Source organism: Salvelinus fontinalis, chromosome 16, assembly GCF_029448725.1.
Source record: "Salvelinus fontinalis isolate EN_2023a chromosome 16, ASM2944872v1, whole genome shotgun sequence".
Classification (NCBI taxonomy): domain Eukaryota; kingdom Metazoa; phylum Chordata; class Actinopteri; order Salmoniformes; family Salmonidae; genus Salvelinus; species Salvelinus fontinalis.
In genome coordinates, this window is record NC_074680.1 from 6,308,377 (window position 1) to 6,336,030 (window position 27,654).

The 27,654-nt window shown below is 41.6% G+C and overlaps 1 protein-coding gene across 2 annotated transcripts; it reads right to left on the bottom strand.

Moving 5' to 3' along the window:
- Positions 1-403: 403 nt before the first annotated feature.
- Positions 404-27,477, bottom strand: wdr25 (WD repeat domain 25). Of its 2 annotated transcripts, XM_055864227.1 has the most exons (8): positions 27,364-27,477; positions 20,269-20,381; positions 19,221-19,871; positions 8,978-9,125; positions 4,935-5,065; positions 3,570-3,740; positions 1,844-1,984; positions 404-1,035 (listed from the first exon to the last, which is right to left on the bottom strand). In XM_055864227.1, the coding sequence occupies exons 1-8, from the start codon at positions 27,473-27,475 to the stop codon at positions 814-816; spliced, it is 1,689 nt and encodes a 562-aa protein (XP_055720202.1). In that variant the 5' UTR covers positions 27,476-27,477; the 3' UTR covers positions 404-813. The 2 variants fall into 2 exon arrangements, with proteins under 2 accessions (XP_055720202.1, XP_055720203.1); XM_055864228.1 differs by lacking the exon at positions 20,269-20,381 and having other exon boundaries at positions 27,364-27,475.
- Between the last annotated feature and the right edge of the window lie 177 nt (positions 27,478-27,654).

Sequence of the window (27,654 nt, forward strand, 5' to 3'; positions counted from 1 at the left end):
AGATGTATTTAGGCACACAAATATTCAAAATATTTCCACGTTCAGTTGATACAATCATTGTTACCTGGCCTTGGGGAATACTTATGATTGACAGGCATGGACATTCCTTTGAAAAGTTTCTTTAAATTACTATTGGTAGAGGAAATATACAAGTTGCTGAATTGAGAATAATTCTGACTTGCTTCGCAATTCGGTCAGTGACTTAATATGGCAGACAGGCTAGAGCTGCATTCATACCCACTACTGTCTGATGATAATAAACTCACAAAGCTTTTAATAATTTACCCTTTGCAGAGGATCAAAGACATGTTTTCTTAATTAACATTTCACTCTAATGTGCCCCTGACTGCAAATGATTATCTTCCAAAAAGACCACACACAGTACAATACATGACAATGAATGTAGAATAGGTTACTACTTTTATTATAGCTGTGACAAACAGGGTCATCATGTCGTTCATTTACAATGTGAATCCTGTACAATAATTCCTGAGTAAGAATCCTGTACAATAATTCCTGAGTAAGCTATGGTACCAAAAAAACAAAACAAAAAAAGTCAATTTTACATTTGCCTTGACATTTGATTGAAGTTATGATATAAGCTAAGCAATAGACAACTGCCAGCAGTTTGGTCAACAGGTATGTATTTGAATGGAAGCGAATTTCAGTATGAAGAGTAAATTGCCACACAATTGGCCTTATGGAAATAAATATTCCTTAGCAGTTTCCTTTCTCTCCGGCAGCTCGGATAGGAAGGATGCCTGGATGTTTGTAGTGTCTGGGTGTTATAATTCCTCCCCTTCTTTGTGCCAATCACTGCCAGATCCTGAGCTCGCCACCCCAGTCGCACGTTGCCACCACAGCAGGCAGCACAGGGTGCAGAGACACACACATGCATGCCTGCTGGTGTGCGAGCAGCGTGTGCAGCGTCCGAGCACTCTGCTGGTCGTAGAAGTGGACGGAGCCTGTGGAGCTGCCCGTGGCCAGTATGGACCCATCCGGAGAGAAGCCACACCTCACCGCATAGCCCTCTACCTAAACCATCACACCTTACATTAGCAATGAAATCAATTTAAGCACTATACACACAACGCAAATGACCCAGGCCCACATTTTCCACTTCTATTCAGACACTTGCAGCGCCAAAAAATTATCAAAATGCAGATAGGAATTGGCTATTCATGAAAAACAAGTTTACAATAATACAGCTCGAGGTTGCAATCCTCTGTTGTCTGCTTGAGATTCCCCCTATAGTAATTAGAGCACCTGATGGAAAAACCCAAACAATTATTATTTTTAATATTGCTTTGCATGCATTTCATATTCACACCGTTTACTTTATTACCTCCGTCATGCCATCTCATGCACATGAGAGGATTTAAGAGAAAGACCACCTATGTCTATTGTTAGTAATACACATCACAGTACTGTTTAGCATATCATTCCCAAACAGGGGAAATAACATGCATAAACAAATAAATGACATGTTTATTCTAATTGGAATGTAAAAAAAAAAAATCTATATATTAGCACCGTTTTAGCAGACAGACCATGTTTTTACACAAAGGACCAACGTTGGAACTACACTAAAAGTTACAGCTGCTTTCTATAGCTAGCCGAAGGCTACTCACTCGTCAGACGAATATTGACGGCAAAACCTCAGCAGGTCCCTTTAATATTCGTATAACATATCTGAATGTCACGTTCTATATATATGTGACTCGTCGGTGTTCATTAGAGGACTGTAAATGACAGACCAGAGGGACTACTGCTTTTCGCTATAGAGCGGCTTGTAGAGTGTATGGATCTCCCATGCAAAGCGCACGGCCTCATCACCACTGACCTTGTGTCCGTCGTACCGCCGCCTCTTGTTCATTCTGTATGGCCGCTGGGCAGAAAATAGGGCCATGTAGTTGCCATTGCTCTGCGCTACAAAGGAGTCCTGCTGGGGGTGAAGGGCTAGGCTGGGGCACGTGTACCGCTCCTGGATTCAATCAAGTGAATGGGAGAAAGTCAGAAAGCATTCGACTGGCTTGGCATTCACACTCAAAAGATACTATCTGTATTTTCTGCCATAAAAATCACCCACATGCACTTAAATAGTCAATAAGACATATGGCTGCATGGACCGACATTTACATACATTACAGGGAGAGGAAAAATGTAGTATCCAACTATTATGGAAAACAAAAACAAGAGGTTTAAAGGGGCAATCTGCAGTTGAAACAAAGCGGGTCACCCCGTCACTGTTTTAGTAAAAAGCTGAAGGATAGAGGCTAGAAAAATGTAACCACTCAAATTCAAAAATATAGCTATGGATGCAAGGACTTACCATCCATGATATCAACATAATATACTGAAAAAAAATATAAAAACAACATAAAGTGTTGGTCCCATGTTTCACAAGCTGAAATAAAAGATAAGACATTTTTCCATATTGTGTTTATTTACATTTTTGACCAACATTGGAGTAAAACAATCTAATTAAGCTTATTTCTCAAAAATGTTGTGCATTTCTCCTTTGTCAAGATAATCCATCCCCCTGACAGGTGTGACATATCTAGAAAGCCGATTAAACAGCATTATCATTACACAGGTGCACCTTGTGCTGGGGACAAAAGACCACCTAAACGTGCAGTTGTGTCACACAACCCAATGCCATAGATGTCTCAAGTTGAGGGAGTGTGCAATTGGCATGCTGACTGCAAGAATGTCCACTAGAGCTGTTGTCAGAGAAATAAGCCGAACTGAGAAGTAAGCCGCCTCCAATGTGGCAGTAATTTGGCAGTAAGTCCAACCGTGTAACCACGCCAGCACAGGACCACCTTATCCGGCTTCTTCACCTGTGGGATCATCGGAGACCAGCCACCAGGAAGGCTGATGAAACTGAGAATTTCTTTCTGTAATAAAGCCCCTGTGGGGAAAAACTCATTCTGATTGGCTAGGCCTGGCTCCCCAGTGGGTGGGGCCTATGCCCTTCTAGGCCCCACCCATGGCTCCCTGACCAGTCATATGAAAACCATAGATTAGAGCTTAATGAATTTATTTAAATTGACTGATTTCCTTATTTGAATTGTGACGCAGTAAAATCGTTGAATGTTGCGTTTATATTTTTGTACAGTATAGTTTTATTCGTGCTTTGAGGCTATATTGTGTTTATTTACATTTACATTTTTGACCAACATTGGAGTAAAACAATCTAATATTTTCAGTTCTGATGGGGTATGACAAATAAACTAAGCTGCATTTTCTATGTTATATTCTTCAAGAACCAATGGGTATTTATATATAATTAATTTACCAATCGTAGATTGATAAAGTACTTTATGACTAGTTAAGAGATTTTCTTTGCTCTTTACAGGCACAGTATGTGTGCAAATTAGGGACAACATGGTTGGGATGAGACAAGCCATCTAGGCCTTGTCCCGTAGGGAGACAACAATTTGAAACGGAGATAACTAGGGTGGTACTAACTGAAATTGTCCAATAAGAAACTATCATATACATTTTTTGTTGCAAATTGTTTTGATACAGTATGCCCTACTGAACACGACCCTGGTCTTACTTACATGGTAGATCTGATTGGAGACCTTAGCGGTGGTTTGGAAGTCCCAGGCAATGAGCGTGCGCTCGGCAGAGTCCCGGCTGACCGAGTCACTGCTGGTCACAAACTCCCTGCCCCCAGTCAGGAACAGGATGGCCAGAGTCTGCTGAATCCGTGCCCTGTACACCCTCTCCACCTGGGAACACAGAAGATAGGGCATAAATTCAAGGTTGAATAAATACTGCATGTTGTGAAGCTTGGCTCCTCTAGCAGATATGACTATTCCAATTCCTCTGCAACATACACTACCGTTCAAAAGTTTGGGGTCACTTAGAAATGTCCATGTTTTTTGAAAGAAAAGGCAATTTTGGTCCATTTAAAATATCAAATTGATCAGAAATACAGTGTAGACATTGTTAATGTTGTAAATGACTATTGTAGCTGGAAAAGGCAGATTTTTTAATGGAATATCTAGATAGGCGTACAGAGGCCCATTATCAGCAACCGTGTTCCAATGGTAAATTGTGTTAGCTAATCCAAGTTGATGATTAGAAAAACCTTTTGCAATTAGGTTAGCACAGCTGAAAACTGTTGTCCTGATTAAAGAAGCAATAAAACTAGCCTTCTTTATACAAGTTGAGTATCTGGAGCATCAGCATTTGTGGGTTTGATTACAGGCTCAAAATGGCCAGAAACAAATAACTTTGTTCTGAAATTCATCAGTCTATTCTTGTTCTGAGAAATTAAGGCTATTTCATGCAAGAAATTGCCAAGAAACTGAAGATCTCGTACAACGCTGTTTACTACTCCATTCACAGAACAACGCAAACTGGCTCTAACCAAAAAAGAGGAGTGTGAGGAATATCTGCTGTTTCCAGCTACAATAGTTACTTACAACATTAACAATGTCTAAACTGTATTTCTGATCAATTTGAAGTTATTTAAAAAATTGACAAAAAAAATGTGCTTTTCTTTCAAAAACAAGTACATTTCTAAGTGACCCAAAATTTGAACGGTAGTGTACATTGACACCTACTGGCATTAAAATGTACTAGTGGCTAGGCAATTGGGAACATGCCAGTCTGAACTCATGCCAGAAGGGGTGTAGTGCACCACAGTATAGATTAGCATGCCACGACAGTGCTGTTAGCTCAGATGACTCTCGGTGACGGACAGCCACAGAGAGAGATCAGACCTGGGAACCAATTCAAATGGAGTGTTTGACAGAGCCTGCCTAGAGTGCCAGAAGGATGAGCTTTACACTTTTGGGACTATGCTATTGTTTCCATTACGAAAGTATTTCAAAGAAAACAAATACTAGTTGAATCCAGGTCTTACAGGGATAGGCCTACAGTGCTGGAGAGAAGAGAGGGTTAATGATGCAGCTGACCTTGCAGGTACGGGCGTCCCAGGCCTTGACCTCTGAGCTGTAACCCCCACACAGGAACACTTCAGGGTCGTCGGGCTGCACTGCCAAGCACATCACCTTGAACTGGTTCCCCACCTTCACGATCTGCTGTCCTGAGGAACCAAACACAGAAACCACCATCACAAACCTCTAGCAAACAGGAGAGGAGTACGGAAAAATAACGGCTTGGATAAAAGCATACATGACAGAGAAATTGGACACAGAGCCACTTCAAAGTCAAAGGAGTCCTCAGATCAAGGAAGGTCCTGCGCCACCCCAGGAAATGTTTGGTCCTGCGCCACCCCATAATGCAACATTATGCACCATATATGACAAACCCAGTTAGCACAATGTTTTGGCACAATGCATCAGTGATATCCAAATAAAGTATGAGACATTTGGGAAAGTCCTGTGATATTTTTGGAACTATAACCTTAACCATGCAGAACAAATGAGTGTTGCAGAACAAATGAAAACCAAAAAGCAGCTTTTCTCACACACACACACACGTAAAAAAGAAGTCCAGATAAAAAGCTAATTTAAAACTGACAAAGAAATGATACAAAGATTCCACTGCTTAGGCCAGCAAGTGTCAACAAGCTTTTCCTTATTAAATTATAGTGATGTTGAGCTTCAAAATAAACATTGCAGGGCTTAAATATAATTAAGCCTGAAAGGGGTGCAACAGCCCAATGTTTCCGTCAGAACGTACAGCACAAACCTGCAAGGGGACCGTTCCAGACTATACCCAGACAGCAGACCTGTCAAAGGCTATGTAAAATGTACCTCAGGGCCATGCGCCTCCTCTTTAATCAATCCCACACACAACCAAGACTTCTATAAGGAGTGTTAAAGACTCCCTCAAAAGTGTTAAATTCTAGTAAGCTCCTGACAATACACTACCTCATAATTAAAATGTGTATTTCCACACAAATCTGTTAAAGTGGGGAAGTGTCACCACAAATAGCCAAAGACAAGGGACTCGCTTATTTATTGGGTGGAGCGAGTCCCCGTCCTATTGATCAGCAGAGTTTGCGGAATATTTCTTCAGGCGTGTGGCCAAGCGGGGTGCATTTCACACCTTTGCCTTTAATGGTTGTGATTTGGGAGGGATCTGAGATCTGTCATCGAGATTCAAAGCTAATGTTTGGGGAGACTATGAGAAACCAGCCTCATTTGCATAATAAATAAGGCCTTTCACGTTTTAATTAAGAAACATTAATTAGCTTAGCGGAGTTTGAAGATAAGGGGAGGCGACCGATCTCTGTGCTAGAGCTGGTCTCTGAACTCCTAGCCATATGATCCACAGCGCTGGCCTACATGATACGAGAGAGAGCGAGGACATTGAAGATAGATGGAGCCAAAAATATAATAAGCTTTCATCATTAGAGAAACTACAAAAAGCAGGACACTAGTGGTTGAGCTACATAGGATATTATGACCACTTCACATACATTCCTCCCAGAAGGAAGAATCGTCCAAAAACACGATGGCTGGGGGGGATGGGTCACAAAGTGGAGTTACAGCTTCTGTTGTAAACCACTACCTGTGAATATTCTGCCAGTGGCTTCCAATCACACTGGCCCAAGAACATGCTTGAAAAAGGCCAAAAAGCAGCTGCCACTTCTCACTAATGCCCTTCAAATACAATTTATGTCATCTATCCCTCCAACTCTCGATTGCTACTGAACTGTGACTGTCATTCTGTAGGCCAAATCCAAGTGCTTTTATATTATTATACCCATAAAAATAAATTCACAAACGTGTTTACATCCCTGTTAGTGAGCATTTCTCCTTTTCCAAGATTATCCATCCACCGGACACGTGTGGCATATCAAGAAGCTGATTAAACAGAATGATCATTACACAGGTGCACCTTGTAATGGGGACAATAAAAAAAACATTCTAAAATGTGCAGTTTTGTCACACAACACAATGCCACAGATTTCTCAAGTTGAGGGAGCGTGCAATTGGCATGTTGACTGAATGTCCACCAGAGCTGTTGCCAGACAATTTAATGTTAATTTCTCTACCATAAGCTAGTTACAGTTTTGACTTAAATCTCCTTGAAAATCTATGACAAGACCTGAAAATGGTTGTCTAGCAACGATCAACAACCAATTTGACAGAGCAAGAAGAACTTTTAAAAGAATTTGCAAATGTTGCACAATCCAGGTGTGGAAAGCTCTTAGACTTACCCAGAAAGACTCACAGCAGTAATCGATACCAAAAGTGCTTCTTCAAAGTATTGACTCAGGTGTGTGAATACATGTACATTTGATATTTCAGTATTTCATTTTCAATTTAAAAAAACATGTTTTCACTTTCATTATGGGGTAGTGTGTGTAGATGGGTGAGAATTTGTTTTATTTCATCCATTTTGAATTCAGGCTGTAACAACAAAATGTGGAATAAGTCAAGGGGTATGAATACTTTCTGAAGGCACTAAATGCGGGCTCTCCAAAAGCCAGACAGACAGCCAAGAGCTGTGCTGTTTACATTGACAGTCCATCATCTAAAAAACCCAGCCTTTCTCGTTGCAGCTGAGAGCCTCCGCTTTATTGAAGAGCATCAAGAGCCAATGAATCACATCTATTGATTACGAGCTGATGCGCCAAACACCAGCACACCACTCCAGCTCCTCAGTCCACTTGCTATTAACATATATATGAATTTGTGACTGTCAGCACGTACATAACAAATGCTGCTGCATTGATTTTCTAATTACCTCAATACCTCGGGTCTGGGCCATTCACCAAAATGCGCCATCCGGAGGGATATAAATCTAGTCATGGCGGTAGAGGGAGCCTAGTCTCCCTGCCTGCCAGATAAAGAAGCACAGCATACCGGTATTCATGAGTGCTGACCTGGCAGTGTAAAAGTTGACTGACGGAGCCCACCTGTCTTTCCAAATGGTCATCAAGAGTCCTTACTGTAATGTTATTTTGCAACCAAACTGAGGTAAACGTGTTGTAACAAGATCGCTCGGTGGGATATTGTTCCGATAAAACCCTAAAGGGAGCCCAACGGGAGCATCCTCTTATGTACTAAGGACATCCCCTGTTTGCTGGGTCAGTCCTCCACTGAGTCAACACACTCTGTGACCAATGACAGGAAGGGGTAAACAGGAGATTATGTCACAGCAGTCTGGTGACTGAGGGTTGGCGGTGTGTGGGCATGCTGGATTCTGCCTGTGGATCAGCTATCGATCACGTACCCCGAGCTGCCAGGGTATTTAATGGGCGGGTGAAGCAATTATCCAAGGGCTTTATTGGCAGAATTGACAGCCACACGGGGAGAGGAAGTGCACACTGCAACGACTAATCGTGCGGTGACCTAAAAAATGGAGAGCCACCGAGAGCTTTAAAATCAACGCACTTCCTTACATGTGTTTACTGTTGAAAAAAAAACGTAAGAAAATAGGATATGCATTACAGGAGGATTTAAGGGGACTTTACAAGATTTTCTACTTACGTTGGCTATGCTAGTTTAAGTGCCCAATCAGTCTTATATCAAATGCTATTTGTCTCAACGATTATCCATAGTTGTTTTCTACAGATGGCATTTTTCAATGGTCTAATGTTAGATCTTGGAGAAGTCACTTTAAATAACGGCACTTTAATAATGTTTACATATCTTACATTACTCATCTCATATGTATATACTGTATTTTATACCATCTATTGCATCTTTCCTATGCCGCTCGGTCATCGCTCATCCATATATTTATATGTACATATTCTTATTTCATCCCTTTAGATGTGTGTATTAGGTAGTTGATGTGGAATTGTTAGATTACTTGTTAGATATTACTGCACTGTCGGAACTAGAAGCACAAGCATTTCGCTACACACTCGCATTAACATCTGCTAACCACGTGTGTGTGGCCAATAAAAGTTGATTTGAAATACATGTAAAAAAAGGGATACTAGTAGACCTAAACTAATCAAGAAAATACACAAAACCTTTTTGGTCACCAATATGAAATACAAGTGACTTGGATTGTTCCAGAGAGTGTTGCTCACCCGTCTCCACGTCCGTCACCATGGCCGTGTTGTCAAAGGAGCCGGTGAGGAGGCGTCGCCCACAGGGGGACCAACAGGCATCGCGCACCGCCCCCGAGTGGGAGGAGTATACCTGCAGGCACTGCCCACTCTCTGCACCATCCCAAATCTGCAAAACAGGGTGTATTCATCAAATCAAATGTTATTTATCATTAGTGCAAACTAGTGATGCGGGTTGACTCAGAACCCACAGTCCTGGTGGGGTGGACAGGTTTAGGGTCATTAGATATTATGTGGATGAAAGGTGGCATGCGGGTTGAATAAAGAGAGAACAATATCTTAAAATCCAAATATTTTATTCTTGTGAAATTTATTTCATTATTTTGAGCTATCTGGCATTAGTGCATAAGCCTGAGCTTCATGGCCTAACTGTACGTGCGTCAATTTCCAAATGCTTTTGGGAACAGGAAGAAAACGTTCATGTCAATCCACAGAGGCAAAAAGGACAATGTCGGAGTTGAATTCAGTGAGAGGAAAGGTGCGAAAGGAGAGTTGGAAAATAAGGAGAAAGATGGCAAGAAAAGTCATGTTTAGATTTTTTTGGGGGTGAAGTGGTAAATGAGGATGGCTTTTATGTTATGTGAAGATCTATTCAAATTTGACAGTCACAAGATGAGGTCTTCAAATAGGCCTATTGCACGTCAAGGGCACTGTAGCCTCCTGTTCAGATGGGTTAAACGGAAACTGAAATCTGGACACTGACTATAAGTCCGTAACCTCTCACATAGCCTTAATATTAACTCCTGCAGAATTAAGCATTTCTTGCAGTGAAATCATACACCAAATGTAGGCAAAGTGTGGAGAAATATGATTACTTTCTTTCAGCATCTTGAGAGAATGCAAATGCTCAGTTAGATACCATCTGTAGAGGTGCCATCATCATTAGCATCAAAGCTGATCGTATTTAAACCACTAAATATGCATCCACATCCATGAAATCTTAACAGACACATGTCGGGTTGTTTTCAAAGCTTTCTATTTCCTTACAACTGGTCACAACAATATTATATCTCAGTTTTCTTTTCTTATTGCACTTTCTCCCGTCCCCTAAACGTCTTTGCGAACGCGAAAGAAGAGATGAAACTTTACCGATGCTTCAAATAGATTGAAACATTCATTCTATCGATTTATGATATTTTGGTGAGCAAGGGTTAATTTCGTCTTTTAGGGCAACATATAATGACAGAAGAGAAGCTGCATGTACAGCGCTGTGAAAAAGTATTTGCCCCCTTTCTGATTCTCTATTTCTACATATTTTTAATACTGAATGTTATCAAACAGAAACCTAATATTAGATCAAAGGGAACCTGAGTTCACAAGAGTAATCTTATTGTTGTTACTTATTCTATTAACAAAGTTATGCAACACCCAGTGTGAAAAAGCAATTTCCCCCTTACACTCAATAACTTCTTGTGCTTTATTTTAGATGCAATGACTCCAACCAAATGCTTCCTGTCATTTTGATTAGCATCACATCCCTGTGGAGGAATTTTTGCCCACTCTTGCATGCAAAACTGCTTTAACTCAGCAAAATGTAAGTTTTCAAGCAAGAACTGCTCATTTCAAGTTTTGCCACAACATCTCGATTGCAATTAGGTGTGGACTTTGACTAGGGCATTCCAAAAATTAAAATGTTACTTTTAAGCCATTTTCATGTAGACTTGATTATGTGTTTTGGATCATTGTCTTGCTGCATGACCCAGCTGCACTGGCGCTTCAGCTCACAAAAAACAAATCTAGTCTATAGTGCATTTTCTATATTTGCGAGTTAGGGTCGGGTGCCGTCCTCAAATGTTCACATCATCAGGTGGTTGCGGACGGGTTATTAGCAAATCGCAGGTGAACAAACAGCTGACCTGCGCACCCCTAGTGCAAACCGCGGAGTTTCTTATTGAACAAATTCAGGTAGTTTGCTCCCCATTTCATCCCAGTTGCTTCTGTTTGGTTCCTAGTGAATACACCCCTGGACACACTGCAGTGGTTAAATGGAGACAGTCGTGTTTTGAGGAACTTTATCAGTTGTAATGGGAATTCTCAAACACCACAGAAAGAGCACAAAGAGGCTTTAAAAAAAAAAATCACACGCATTATTCTGTATCAGAAAAAGGGATGGTTCTTTAAGAGGGTGCTACATTCACACTTCGCTAAAGTAAAATCAGTAATATTGGGGGTTTCAACCTGGACAATTTCCCTATAAACTATAGGAAAAAAAGATACTCATCAGTTTCTTTCACGGTTCTTCAATTTAGCCTAAATAAAAAAGTTGCCTGCCCCACTATCATATTGCTAAGTGTGTACAGGAGGGATACTTTTTTTATTTGAACTCTACTGTAGATCTAACATCTTTAATTTAAAAAGTATTTGGCTTCCAATTGCACATTGGATCAAGGGTTTGTGCTAAATGAAGTCCACAAGCAAACACTCTAACTACAAAACATGTCCGCCTAGATCAATTGGCTTTGGTGGAGAACTAGAGCTATTTGTGAAGGATATTTCGCTGTCATGAGTGAGACAGAGCCTGTGACATGATGACAGGGCCACTGGTCGAATACATCCTGTGGTGCTCTACCGTCACCTCCAGAGCCATCAGGAACGCTATTTTCAGACTGTGTGAATGAATGTCAATGTGACGAGGCAATTGAGGTTAAGCCGGCAATCCATATCTACTAGTAGGATCACGCTGAGATAATGATCTGGCGGCGAAATTGAAACCAGAGTAAAATCCCTGGGCTGCTGTACGTGTAAACAATCTCACATCCTATTTGCTGCCTCCCACATTGGGGCCCCAGGCGGCCACAGAGTCCTTTAGGATGGCATTGAATGACTTTTGAGGGGGATAAAGGGTAATCTAAGCCTCTGTGTTCACCTGTCACTTTGGCTGGGAAACAAGTGCATATGCACCAAAAACAGATATGCTTGCATTCATTTGGGCATAGAACTTAGAACATACTAACAACTTTAGCGGCTGATGACAGTGTCTAGGTTAACACAGAAAATGCATGGATTGCAGCAGACCTGGGGTCAAAAACTATTTGAAATAATTTCAAAAAGTTTAGTTGGGATTGATTGAGCTTCCCTAGCGAAATGGAACCAATAGATTAGTTGCAAAACTGCAAACTCCTCCCATAGAGGAGCCCCTCCAGACTAAAGCAAACACCAAAAGTACTATGGAAGTAAAGATTTAAAATGATACTAGTCATGAACGCAGGTCTGGATTGCAGTATCTCTGTGTTACTAGATTTTTAACATGTTTGGTCAACTATCCCTTTAAAAAGTCCCAGTGCAGTAAAAAAACATGATTTTCCTGTCTTTTATATATACACAGTACCAGTCAATAGTTTGGACACACCTACTCATTCCAGGGTTTTCATTTTTTTTAAACTATTTTCTACATTATAGAATAGTGAAGACATCAAAACTACAAAATAACACATGAAATCATGTAGTAACCCAAAAAATAAGTGTTAAACAAAATCTAAATAAATTGTATGTGTGAGATTCTTCAAAGTTGCCTTTTGCCTTGATGACAGCTTTGCATAGTCTTGGCATTCTCAAAACTGCACATTCTGAAGTGGCCTTCTAATTCCCCCAGCACAAGGTGCACCTGTGTAATTATCACGCGGTTTAAATCAGCTTCTTGATATGCCACACGTGTTAAGTGGCTGGATTATCTTGGAAAAGGAGAAATGCTCACTAACAGGGATAAGCAAGTTTGTGCAAACTTTAAGAGCATTAAGCTTTTGTGCATATGGAAAACTGTCTTGGCTCTTTATTTGAGTTCATGAAACATGGGACCAACACTTTACGTGTTGCATTTATATTTTTGTTCCGTGTATATTTCCACACTGAGGTTGGAATAATACTGTGAAATTGTGAAAATTCTGCCTTTTTAGTGTAATAGCTGTCTGAAAAGGCCGCCAGAATTGTTAGCCTGTTTTGGTAGGAGGGAGTTTTGGCCTCCCTGGTGACATCACCAGGCAGTAAATTAGTTCATAGACCAATAAGAGAGAGTTCCAAACATCTTTGGCAATAACAGCTAGTTTTCAGTTTTCAGTTGTCCCCCCCCTGACAGCACTAGCGAAATTCTTGAGAAATTGCTCTTTGCTCATTTAAAAAAACAAACATTTTCATTGAAAACAAATCACAATAAAAAGGTACTTAATTGTCACCCAGAAGTTATTTGATCCTGTATTGGACCTTTAAATGCGTTTTATTTTATTTGCTGACAAATTGGCTTAATTCAGTTGTAAATTAGGGCTTATTTTGAGGGTTTAAAAAAGCAAGACAGCACTCGCTAATTCATTTATCTAGCTAATTAACTTTGAGTGCCATAAATCAATCTCAAGAAAGAAATAGCTGAATGATTTTGTGATTTGAATGCAGGCTTCTCTGATCTTAGTCATGAAGAAACAAAGGAAAAGAGTGCACCAGCCTGTCACGAGTGGGATTAGGTAGTTCAATGCTTCACTGCTTTGTGTTTCTACTCCTTGACAAGAGGAAGGTTGCAAAAACAGCCCAATGACAACAGAAGTGGGCGCTGGTTCAAATAAGTCAATTTCACCCTTTGGAGATTAGAGGCTTGCTGAACCTGACAAACCCCGATTCAAGTAGGTGGCAATGGGGCCAACTGTCGGCGCCATGGGAGACATCTGTGTCAAAAGAAAGCGTCTGCCAGCCCCTTTGGAAAAGTCTCCAAGGGAAACGTCTGAAATTGAGTGGGTGGTCTTTTGTGTGAAGGCCAAAACTAATGATGAGAAGTTTCTATGCCGTAGCATATCCAGACCCACAGAGGGTCTTTGAAGATCTGTGAGCCAGATCCGTCTCCCTCTACTTCATTATTGAACACTGTACTGCACGGAGCATGAAAGAGCATGGAGAAGTATGACAGCCCCCATATACTCCACAGAGAGTCAACAGGAATGTGTGACATGTCAATTCAGGAACAAGCTCCTTCTTCGCGGCTCTGTACCGAACAGAATCCCCTAGAACAGGGGTCGGGAACCTTTTTGACTAAGAGAGCCATGATTGAGAGCCATATAATATATTTTAAAAGTGAATTCAACTAAATGTCAGTATAATAAGCCTCTGAATTTGTCGAAGTGCCGCTTTACATTCGACCGTTTCATCGATGTAATTTTGGCATTGCAAATTAGACACACCGCAGAACCTGCTCTCTCCACAAAGGCGAATTCTTCGGTCCATTCGTCCTGAAATGTACGATACTCGTCATCTTTTTTTCTTTTCCCCATCTTCTTCGTCGAAGGGTTAGCTTTGAGCTAATGACCGAGCAGACTGATTCAAAAGGAGGCGGTTACCTGTTTTACCTAGCAACGGCCAACGTAGGCCAGTATCATTTAATTAAAATAATGGACAATTGCTCCTGCAGCCCTGAACAGGACATGAGCAGTAAAAAAATAAATAATAATAATTTTAAAAAAAATCTAAAAAAAAAAAAATCGATGGATGGATTAAAACAAGTGAGAATAGGCCTCCCGGGTGGCGCAGTGGTCTAGAGCACTGCAACGCAGTGCTAGCTGCGCCACCAGAGTCTCTGGGTTCGCGCCCAGGCTCTGTCGCAGCCGGCCGCGACCGGGAGGTCTGTGGGGCGGCGCACAATTGGCTTAGCGTTGTCCGGGTTAGGGAGGGTTTGGCCGGTAGGGATATCCTTGTCTCATCGCGCTCCAGCGACTCCTGTGGCGGGCCAGGCGCAGTGCGAGCTAACCGAGGGGGGCGGGTGCACGGTGTTTCCTCCGACACATTGGTGCGGCTGGCTTCCGGGTTGGAGGCGCGCTGTGTTAAGAAGCAGTGCGGCTTGGTTGGGTTGTGCTTCGGAGGACGCATGGCTTTCGACCTTCGTCTCTCCCGAGCCCGTACGGGAGTTGTAGCGATGAGACAAGATAGTAATTACTAGCGATTGGATACCACAAATTGGGGAGAAAAGGGCATAAAAAAAAAAATAATAATTTAAAAAAAAGTTTATCTGCGAGCCAGATGCAATCATCAAAAGAGCCACAGGTTCCCGACCCCTGCCCTAGAAGCTTAGAGACAAATATTTTGGAAATGTAAAGCAGTGAAGACATTGAGGGAATGCCAGAGCAACACTAAAAAAAAAGAGCTGAAAATGAAATATACTGGAGTAGGTGAACTGTACAATACTATTTCCGTCTATCATGAACAACAGCAACATCTAAACAAGTTCAGCTAAATAATCATTGTAAGAGAAACACTGCCCTCTAAAGGAAAAATTCTGACAGTAGGCTGTAAAATGTGTAGGCCTAATGTAGACCAGGGCTGGCCAGGGACATAGGGTCCTCTACTGACCTGTCCCTCCTTCCTCAGCATGGCACAAATTTTTATTTGTGCCATGGATTCATGGATTAATTAACATTTTTATTTGTGCCTTGGATTAATTTTGCATTGCATATTCCAATTGGGTGACCCATTCAAATGATTTGTGAGATTGATCGACTTTAGACAGTTTATTATACAAACAATAAATATTGCTATAAGGGCTCAATTAATTTGCATCCTCAAATAGGTTGTGGCCTGCTGGAGGTCATTTTGCAGGGCTCTTGCAGTGCACCTCCTTGCACAAAGGCGGAGGTAGCGGTCCTGCTGCTGGGTTGTTGCCCTCCTACGGCCTCCTCCACGTCTCCTGATGTACTGGCCTGTCTCCTGGTAGCGCCTCCATGCTCTGGACACTACGCTGACAGACACAGCAAACCTTTTTGCCACAGCTCGCATTGATGTGCCATCCTGGATGAACTGCACTACCTGAGCCACTTGTGTGGGTTGTAGACTCCGTCTCATGCTACCACTAGAGTGAGAGCACCGCCAGCATTCAAAAGTGACCAAAACATCAGCCAGGAAGCATAGGAACTGAGAAGTGGTCTGTGGTCACCACCTGCAGAATCACTCCTTTTTTGGGGGTGTCTTGCTAATTGCCTATAATTTCCACCTTTTGTCTATTCCATTTGCACAACAGCATGTGAAATTTATTGTCAATCAGTGTTGCTTCCTAAGTAGACAGTTTGATTTTACAGAAGTGTGATTGACTTGGAGTTACATTGTGTTGTTTAAGTGTTCCCTTTATTTTTTTGAGCAGTGTATAATGTGGGGTGGGGAAAACTCCAAACTAGCTGTTTGGAACTCTTTGTTTTGGAACTCCCCCCCCATTCATTTGTGAGGTTCTATGAACTGGACGTCACTACACCCTTGTTAGCGCATACAGTGCTTATTGTCGGGACTTCTGAGGGTTGATCCGATCCAGACGTGGCTTCGGAGAGTATATGAGCGCTACTCGAGTTGGCTATATCCCCAAAGTGACCGAACGAGTAATTGAAATATAACTTTAGGTTACCTAACGTAACCCCGGTTCTATGATATTATGAGTGAGGTCTCTCACCGCATTACTCTTAATGCTTTGCGTAAGGAAGATGAACGTACTTAGAAGTGAAGATGGGAGCAGACTACGGCTCCTTATATGGAAAGTGGGTTGGTCCACTATTGGTCGTTGCTCCTGTCCGACAGACGTTGTGTGATTGGACCTTCCTAGACTTCATACCTAACAGGCATTACCCAAAGTGAAAGACATCACTCATATCATAGAACCTAGGTTACATTAGGTAAACTTAGGTCTTCCTGGGTCATATTAATTGGGGCACACCGTAGCAAAACATTTTGCAACAGAAAATTAAAACAATTTCTTATCTGGCAAGGTAGTCCCTCCCAGTTTCATTCCCGTTTTCTTCCATTTGGTGCCATACGACCCTGGTGAAATGTGGTAGGTAGTAGTGTTGCATGGTATACCGAAACGTCAGTACTTTCGATACTAGAACATACTTTCGGGTACTTCTGTCAAATGTGTCCCACGTCACCTACTGATTGAGAGAGGATCAAGTTTGTCTATCAGCACAGCTGATATTCCCATAGCGCACTCATTGCTAGCTCTAGCCTGCCATGAGGAAACACTGAGCACGGTTACATACAATGTTCTATCTAAGCTGTGTGCGAGTGCGCAGCTCCGCCAGGACTGCCTTGCAGAAGAAATAACAGCCAGCACAGAGAAGCACGAGATTAGAAAGTTGAGTGGAGTTTTCCCCCGGTAGTTAAACCTATCAACGTTTCCCTTTACTGTGGGATTATGTGATCGAATCAACGCAATATTAACCACTTTCAATGCAACATACCGAAACAAAACTAACTATGCAAGACTTTGTATGCAAAACTATGCAAGAGATTTTGTTGTAGGCAGAGCGCATCAGATTTTATTGCATTGATAGGCATGACTCAGGCCCGTACTCTACAGAGTACAGACCGGTGAGCCATAACCAATCAGAGCTGCAGTAGACCTATATGCAAATAGACCCTTGCCATATATGGATGTGCCATTCACTTTGAAATGGACTATTTTACAGCATGAGCAGTCACGATTATTACACAATTGCTTTGAGATCAAAGCGAGCGCTGCATGTAGCCACGTGTGCACATTTGTTCATATTCTTTGCTAGTTGGCCGAGTTATAGCTACTTTGTAGTCAGCAATGTGGGAGTGATTGCTTCCTACAAGAGCAAAGTGTGTACATTTGTAGCGATCTTTGAAAAGCAAGTCTGGTACAGAATTTTTTTTTATGTCTTAAAAAAAGGGCAGTGTTGTATTTTTAGTAGCCAATAGGCAGAGGGTATTATAATTTGTCTGATTCTCTGTAATAATGGTACGGGAATAATAATGAAAGTGGTTTCTTACATTAAACACCACAACAAAATGTTCAGTCACCTCCTTGTCTGAAGGACAAGTGGATAAACAGGTTAATGTCAAGCCCTGCATGTTTTGGTAGGCCGACATTTTAATCAAATAGCCACAGGAACCTAGTTGGTCACTGTTAAAACAGTAAATTAAAGCGGGTACAGCTTCAGTGTTCACAGTAAACGCGCGCCTGAAGTTGGACAGATTTAATATAAATATTTGAAAACATTTTCCCTAATAATCCTGTTTACATCTGAAATCAGGCCATAAAAAGAAACATTCTACCACAGTGACCATGTCATTTTTTTCGGAATTCAGAAAAAAAAGTTTGTATGTGAAAACTATTTCTAAGATGCGTACTTACAGGTTTTTCCCCGAACTCTTCACTCGGCATAACAGGGAGGCTTGCTGCTGGCACATGCGCAGATTAAGCCACTTACACATCCTAATAATTTGAAAGATTGCTCTGAAAACCAGGAGGTTTTAATTGGTGTATGTATGCCTACTTCGATTTTGACCTTAAGATAAGCAGAGTAAGATGTTTACATGACAATTTCCATACTCTGCTTACTGCCGTAAATCAATGTAATATCAAATGATTTGTGTGCATGCAAATGTGCTCACCACTGGGAGTTTCTTTGTGTGTGAACGACATCATGGCACTTTTACAAAAGAAGAGACTGCTTCTATGTAAATGTTGTTGATCAGTACAATAAAATGTCCCAAATGGAGGGTAAACAGATTGTTTTCCCATCTGTAGCCTCGTGAAATCAGCCAAAACAAGCTAGCCAAAACAGGCCTAGGCTACATCTCGATTTACCCAGTCTATCAATAGAGATTTACCATTCAAATAAATGATTACCATTATGCTGTTATGTAGTTAGACTGGTAAAAAACGAATCGAAATTGATTGTATGATTCTATATTTTATGAATTAATGCACACGTTCAAAAATCAATGGAATTATATTGAACTCAAAAGATATCTGGATCAAGTGCCATCCTGTGACTTTGGCTAATACGCAGTCTATTTGTTGTTGCTGTGGTATCATTTGGATATTGTTTTGGTATGTAGTATCGAGTATTGTGATACTGAACATGGTATCTAAGTCAAGGTTCTGGTATCGCGACAACACTAGTAGGTAGTAGTGGAGGAAAGGAAATCCCATGGGTCCTGACACACATTGCTTTGACAGTGACACAGGTCTCGCTCTGTCTCCATATCACTGCAAGATGGTTATCATCCATCTTACCGTCTAACCTGGTGAGCCACTTACATGGAATGTCAGATCATCTGTACACTAATTACCCACTTACCTGTCCCTAGGACTGACGAGTGTAAAATGATGCTGTGCGTAGGCTATGATTTACACTACCACATGTATGACCGAAAACATACAGCACTCAATGGCTCACACACACCTTTTACCACATCCCATTCAAAATGGCATCACGGTTACCTTGACAGTCTTGTCCATGGAGGCAGACAGTAGGAGGTGGCTGAGCTGGGGCACTGGGCACCACTGGATCACGTTGATTGGAGCCTGGTGGGCCTGGAGGCTGAGCTGCATGCACCTGGGCACCGCTGCCCTGCCAGGCCTGGTCCCCAGGTACGGACGCACCCGCTCAGAGACCTCGGTCAGCAGCCTGGAGACAGTGGACTTATCAGTCGTTTCCAAAGAGGTTGGTTCTTCTCTCTTTCCTGGTGCGGCCAACCTCTGTCTCTTAGGAATGTATGGCGAGACACCAGGTGGTGCAGCCTGATGCCTCTTCGCTGTGGTCAAATTAACACATGATTGTGGAGCAGAGTATGGTTTTGAGCTTGAGCTGTTCTCCACAATCCCTGAGAGACCCAATGGAAGGGGATAAATCTCCCTGTGAGGTTCTGACACTGTCCTACCATCACCACATTGTCCTATTTCCAGTTGTTTGTAATGGGGACTGGGTAATAATGGTCCATAGAAGTTAGAATCCAACCATTTCTGGTTTCCTTGGGACTGCCTAATATCATCCATGGGACAGTTGGCAAGAGGAGAGAGTGCTCCGTCATCATCCTCCTGGTCAGAATCATCATAGGCCACTAACGAGGTCATTGTCCTTTCCCCAGAACCCTGTGGGATGTCAATTAAAGATGATTTATTGAGACAGTGTTTAAAGCAGTGTTAAATAATCCTGGGTTGTGTTCAGTTCAACAGAACATTTGAAAAAAAATGTGCAACGTTGAATTTAACAGAAACAGTACTGAATTACCATCTGGGAAAAAAAGTGGATTATGGTGGCCCAGATGGTGCTTACCGTACAGTGTGCTGCACAAATTTTGCGATTTAAAAATGGCCACGCCCATATTGATTCAGGCCACAACTCACCACAACCACCAAACTGGAGCAAGCGTACATACCTCAATATAGACACATTCACCCTTAAATTGAAGCTAGACAAGCTAAGGAAGTTTAGAAGAGGTGAGGTAGACTACAGAGATGGCAAGGTCTTTTCCTGGAGAAAACCAACCTGCAAGAATTCAGATTCACACCCACATCTGTTTCTTTCAACATTACGAGCGGTGACGATGAGGATCATCCAAGACACTCCGCGAGGCCGGCTCCTCCCAAGATTTTTTAGACCTGAAAGAGGAGCCACGCAGGTTCTCAAAGTGGAGAGAATACGGAAGAGGCCAACACAGAGGGGGAGGAAGAAAGCTAGATTATCCAACCACATGGAGCAGGACCAGAACAAGCCTGTGATCAACATTTCTGGAGAACCCCTTTCTGATGACAGTGTAAGGGTCTTGTCTAAAGGACTGTCCTTTGCTCCCACATACTCAACTAATGAACTTAACTCAAAGATTGACCCATTTTGTTTCTACATCTGAAGGCCTGGTACAAGCAAAACACCTTTCCAACTACAGACACCAGTGTCAGATCAGTCAGTTTCTGTGCCCTCAAACACATTTTAAGCCTAAATCCACTTTGTCCCATTGTCCAGAATGAGACACAAAACAAATTTGCACATTTTGATGTAGAGAACCTGTTTAAAAGGGTAAAAGTAACACAAACCAAACATAATGTCTTAACACTATCAACAAGGCAGGTCCTACAGGCCCTAGTTTTGTCCTTGACTACTGTTCAGTGTGGTCAGGTGCCACAAAAAAGGACTTAGGAAAATTGCAATTGGCTCAGAACAGGGCAGCACGGCTGGCCCTTGGATGTACACAGAGAGCTAATATTAATAATATGCATGTCAATCTCTCCTGGCTGAAAGTGGAAGAGAGATTGACTTCATCACTACTTTTATTTATGAGAGGTATTGACATGTTGAATGCACCGAGCTGTCGGTCTAAACTTCTGGCACACAGCTCAGACACCCATGCATACCCCACAAGACATGTCACAAGAGGTCTCTTCACAGTCCCCAAGTCCAGAACAGACTATGGGAGGCACACAGTACTACATAGAGCCATGACTACATGGAACCCTATTCCACATTAAGTAACTTGAGCAAGCAGTAAAATTAGATTAAAAATAAAAACATTGGCACAAAGCAACACAAACATTAGCAAAGACACATGCATACACACACAATAACATACGCACTATACATACACATGGATTTAGTCATGTAGATACGTGGTAGTGGTGGAGTAGGGGCCTGAGGGCACACAGTAGGTTGTGAAATCTGTGAATGTATTATAATGTTTTAAAATTGTATAAACTTCCTTCATTTTGCTTAGCTGCTGCATTGGCAGCAGCTAATGGGGATCCATAATAAATACAAAATGTAACCTTTCAAAGACAGAGGGATGCAATTGAATCCTTGTCCAAAAATGAACAGAATGTGGTTAAAAAAGCAGACAAAAGGTGGCGCTACAGTACAAAACGTGACAAGAAGCCTACCGTCAATTATACAATGATGAATTCTACCAATCTCTTACTTTCAACCATAGAGGCCCTAAAAACTGATTTATTTTTATTACCTTTATTTAACTGGGCAAGTCAGTTAAGAACAAATTCTTATTTTCAATGACGGCCTAGGAACAGTGGGTTAACTGCCTTGTTCAGGGGGAGAACGACAGATGTTTACCTTGTCAGCTCGGGGATTCGATCTTGCAACCTTTCAGTTACTTGCCCAATACTCTAACCACTAGGCTACCTGCCGCCCCAATTGAAAGGGATCCTCACAGACGCTAAGGTGAAAAGTTATATTTCCGATAATGAGTTCAGATAAGAGAGCCCCCCCCAGGCAGACCAGTCATTAGCAGTAATGAAAGCCTGATAGAACCCATCTCCAAGTACATTGATTACTTTATTAAGCCTTTTCTGACGTCACTCCCAGCCTTTCTTCAAGACACCACAGGTGTGTTGAATAAAATCAAGGAATTAAACAGAGGCACAGCTTCCTTTTCAGTCACCTTGGATGTGGAGTCTTTGTACACCACCATTGAATATGAAGGATTGGCAGCTATGCAACATTCTTGAGTACTTGGCCTGACATGCCTCTTTCAGAATTCATTCTCAATGACTGAATGGACTCTAAATAATAACATTTTTTGTCTTCCAGAACCTCGTCTTTAAACAGGTCAAAGGATGTGCGATTGGAGCTTGCTACAGCCCTTCCTACGTTGGATTGTACTTCGGTAAATGGGAAAATGACTTCTTTCTGGATCCTTCTACAAAAACAGTTATTTGACCGGATTATATGTTTGGGACGCTATATTGATGATGTCTGCCTGTTCTGGTCCGGCTCAGAAGATTCACTTATTTCCTTCCACCAATACCTTAACAGCATTAACCCTAACATCAAACTGACTATTGAGTACACCAAAGAGAACCTACATTTTTTGGATCTTGACATCGGTAAAAATGACAACGGCTTTTTGCACACATACAACTTTAAGAAGCCTACAGATGGGTATACCATTCTGAGGGCACACAGTTTCCATCCCAAAAGGCTAAAATAGAAAATTCCTTATAGCCAATTCTAAAGAGTCTGCAGAATTTGCGATCAGGAAACAGACTAGTGTCAAATCTGCTGAATTGGAGAATCGCTTCTTGAGCCGGGGTTAAGCAATCAAATTCTGAAAGGGCCGGACGACTTGACAGAGAGGACTTGTTGCGAAGGGGAGCTCCTCGTGATGCACAAGAGAGTGTGTACTTTGTTACAAAATATAAACTGGGTGGTTCGAGCCCTGAATGCTGATTGGCTGAAAGCCGTGGTATATCAGACCGTATACCATGGGTATGACAAAACATTTATTTTTATTCTTCTAATTACATTAGCAACCAGTTTATAATGGCAATAAGGCACCTCGGGTTTGTGGTATATTGCCAACATACCACGACTAAGGGCTGTATCGAAGCACTCCTCGTTGCGTCGTGCTTAAGAACAGCCCTTAACTGTGGTATATTGGTCATATACCACACCCCTTCGGGCCTTGTTGATTAAATATAGCACAGAACATTAAAATAATCTTTAAAAGAGAATTGGGGAATCATCTAAAGTGATACACAAAGTCTTCCCAGAGCCACTAGTCATAAGCGTTAAGAGACAAACTAGTCCACAGATACCTCCCTGGTGACTCTCAAAAGACTAAACCACAAACCCAGCTGGCTCTTTCAAATGCAACCATTGCAGAAATATTGCACAGAAAAAGTATTTTGTTGACACAGAGTACCAAGTCAAACATTTCATTAACTGTAAAACCACCAGCTTAGCAGAACATAAGTGCCCCAAAGGAGTAGGCAACTAAGACGACCGCATGGCAAGGCACTACAAGTCCTTACACCATGGTAACCCTGCCTCCCTTCAAGCTATGGGTATTGATCATGTACCGGCCTCAATCAGAAGAGGGGACCGCCTTAAACCACTAAACCAAAGGGAACGTTTTTGGTTTTACAAACTACAGGCCGGCCACTAAGTACCCTGGTTTAAAATTAAGATATAGATTTCTCCCCATTCCGGTAGTGTGTTAGTGGTCCCTTTGCTGTCATCTAGTGGACATATTGCCCAATTACCCTCTGTTTGGAATGCTGTGGTCCATGTTTGCTGTCATCTAGTGCACTATGAAATGTATAGCTCTCCTACACCCACTCCTATTCATGGCTAGAACTACTTTGTCTTTTCTAATACTTCTAACTTTAATATTCATTTTTATAACTCGTCTATTTCACTTTTGAATGTACAGTATTGTTACTAGGTGTTGTCTCATGAATATTGACTAGCTATTCTGTAACCACCCCCCCCCTTAAATCCGCATTGATTGGGAAAATACTTTGTTCAAAAGACATTGTATCTTTGTACTCCCTGACAAAGGCCGCGCAGCCGAAACGCAAGCGTTTTTAAATATTTGTTCAATTGAACACGCCATACAAATAAAGACATTAGTTAATTATATGAAGAGTGCCTTGGTCCTCCTTTTTGATTACCAATTTACCAAAGAGCTCCTATCTACAAAGACCTATCGTGTACCTTAGGAGTGCTTCCCTTCCTTCTGTCTAATGCGTACCTCAAAGGCTGTTGAAGAACGGTGCCGGATTCAGTAAAAAAAACATCATGCTACATAACAAACATTGACGCGAACTGAACACACCCTTTGTCTATTACACTGAGGCTTAAGCTCCGTCCATATGCAATTCCCTCTCCACTTCCATCCACTCTGCAGAACAATTTACTTCATAAGAGATACTAGTGACACCTGCTGGATTGAAGTACTGCAGGCCACACACTGCAATCTACATCATTTGTAGTCTACATCATTTGCAGACCGTTTCCTCCACAATCTACTCCTGGGGTAAAGACCACTTTCAATAGAGATTGAACATGTTTTTTTTTAGTCCATGAGTAGGCATAACATGGGCAACCTACACAACCGCACGCTATAAAAAAATATATAAAATAAATGTGTTTAAGGGATTAGAGAGAGGATGACAGGGGGGAAAGATAGAGGTTGTGTCAAAGGAAAGTAGGCCGGATTTGAACCTATGACAACACTGTAGACGCGTGCCGGAGGCTGCAGCAATACCGCTAGACCAGCCAGGCCACATGAATAACTCTTACTTTATATTTCAGTGATTTAGCAGACGCTCTTATCCAGCGTGAACTACAAGAGCAATTAGAGTTAACTGCCTTGCTCAAGGACATTTAGCTCAAGGACATTAACATTTAGTGGCCGCTGCCAACATACTGACTCAACTCCAGCCACTTTAATAATGGGAATTGATGGAAATTATGTAAAAATGTATCACTAGCCACTTAATATAATGTTTACATACCCTACATTACTCATCTCATATGTATATGTATATACTGTACTCTATATCATCTACTGCATCTTGCCATCTTTATGTAATACATGTATCACTAGCCACTTTAAACTATGCCACTTTTTGTTTATATACCCTACATTACTCATCTCATATGTATATACTGTACTCTATACCATCTACTGCATCTTGCCTATGCCGTTCTGTACCATCACTCATTCATATATCTTTATGTACATATTTTTTATCCCTTTACACTTGTGTGTGTATAAGGTAGTAGTTGCGGAATTGTTAGGTTAGATTACTCGTTGGTTATTACTGCATTGTCGGAACTAGAAGCACAAGCATTTCGCTACACTCGCATTAACATCTGCTAACCATGTGTATGTGACAAATAAAATTTGATTTGGACACAGACTGATGATTTCTCACCTAGACAGCTCAGAGACTCAAAGCAGTGACCTTTCGGTTACTGGCCCAACGCTCTTAACCCCTAGGCTACCATCCAATGGCACTTTTTATTTAGACCTTTTTTGGAAGTACACCGGCTGTGACAGCAGTAATGACGACAGTTGCTCAGGGAAACGTCATTATTTGATAAGTACCTAACCTTTATTTAACTAGGCAAGTCAGTTAAGAACAAATTCTTATTTACAATGACGGCCTACACCGGCCAAACCCGGACGACGCTGGGCCAATTGTGCTCCGCCCTATGGGACTCCCAATCACGACCGGTTGTGATATAGCCTGGATTTTGAACAAGGTTGTCTGTAGTGACACCTCTAGCAATGAGATGCAGTGCCTTAGACTGCTGCGCCACTCGAGAGTAACTCCCAGTATAATGGATTTGTTTTTGTTTTTAATGGTTAAATATAACGTTATTTACAATCTGTTGCTATCTTGACAGCTACAAAGCTGCTAGCCTAACAGGGCTCTACGCTGAACTTTTGTTACATGGAGCACATGTGCGTTTAAGTTGAAAAATGTAGGAGCACAATGACAAATTTGACGTCACAAGCAGTTATTTTTAGTAACAGTGCAAGCATGGCGGTCATGATTCTGTGCTCTAAGTGCAGTGGTGCTCCTAAATTTAAACTCCACATGGCACAGTGAAATATTTTGGCGCATATGCTAGTAAAATGGGAACACTGTTGAGCCCTACCCAAAAGTGCACAACCGTTCTAGTAATTGGTCCTCTTATAGACATTATTAGCAATATGATATTATAACAGCTTTCTGTCTGAGTAGGTCTAATCATAATGTCACTGGTAGCAATTATCTGCTTTCAGAAACTAGAATACCCAAATGTTGCTTTGTTACAAATCCTGCCAACACATTGGGCCCTGTGATCAATGAGGAAAGGGTGGGTATAATTTGGGGACCGTTCCAACAGGAATCTGTTCCCAAAACTGCGTAAATAACAAGGATGTCAACAAACAATGCATACAACGTAGCATGATCAATTCACCTAGCTAACTAGCTGCCGAATACTCATCAACTCACCACGTAGCTTATTCGTAATGTTTGTCCATAGGCTACCAGTGTGAGGACAGACATTTTTCGGAATAAACGTGGTGAGTGGAAAAACTCAACAAATTTGCTCACTCCCTACCTGGTACCTTACTCTGCCGCTATACAACGTTGTATGCGTTGTTTACTAAGTTTCTGGAACAGATTCCTGTTGGAACGTTCCACAAATTATACCCACCCATGAGGAAATGCGTTTTGCACCATTTACACTACTCAGTTAACTAGACGGCTATTAGCCCAATAACGGACTAAAGGAGCCCAACGTTACTGTACTAATTTTAGTCCAAGGCCCTTACATGTTCTGTTTAAAGGATCATTTTCTCTGGAAACCAAAACATACTCCGTCTAAACGTGAAACGATTCTCAATTGCAGTAACGGCTCTAGAAACATAAATCCCTCTACTTTCATATCACAAATGCAAAATACACATGTACTGTACACTGAGTGACCCGGTTAACACAGTTGCAGGCTACAGTAATTTTTAGTGGCTTCCCTCTTCGTTGTTTTTAAACAAGCGGGACGCGTTTTAATGTATAGCGCAAGCTTCGGGGCTCTTAGTATCTTCTGACCGGGGCAGTTTTATCGTATCGTCATTAGGCGCTAAAGCAGTTAGCGTTAATGAATGGGGTAGTGGGCAAATTGGATAGCTATGTGCTGAAGTCAGGGACAATCGCATAACATTTGTCACACAGTCATTAACTAGCTAGCAACTCAAGCAAGAAGCTGCCTAGCAATATCCATCTTCCTGTGTCTATAACAGATATGCCACTACAGTTAACCGTTACGGGAATGGTAGCTGTAACTAACATTACTTACGATTCAGTGAAGTGGTTTTAAGGAGAAAGTAGAGTAAATGCATGTAACCAATGCGTCCAGCTAAAAATGTTTGATGCCTTCTTCTTCGATGAGGTTTAACGGCGGTTGACATCCAATATGTTGCATTACCGCCACCTACTAGACTGGAGTACAACTCCCTTATACTTCGCTTGAAAAAATTAAAACGAAAACAATAACATATACTCTACCATCTGACACTACACTCACACATGTATTTATTTATTTATTAATTAATATATATATAATAACACCACTCTATTCCGCTATTTA

What these genes read in the sequence shown, in the direction of transcription:
- wdr25 (XM_055864227.1), bottom strand. Translation starts at nt 27,475, where the DNA reads ATGTCAACCGCCGTTAAACCTCATCGAAGAAGAAGGCATCAAACATTT. An exon ending in GTGAATCTGAATTCTTGCAG is followed by an intron (nt 19,872 to 20,268) that starts GTTGGTTTTCTC and finishes GACATCCCACAG; the next exon opens with GGTTCTGGGGAAAGGACAAT. An exon ending in GGGACGCCCGTACCTGCAAG is followed by an intron (nt 3,741 to 4,934) that starts GTCAGCTGCATC and finishes CTGTGTTCCCAG; the next exon opens with GTGGAGAGGGTGTACAGGGC.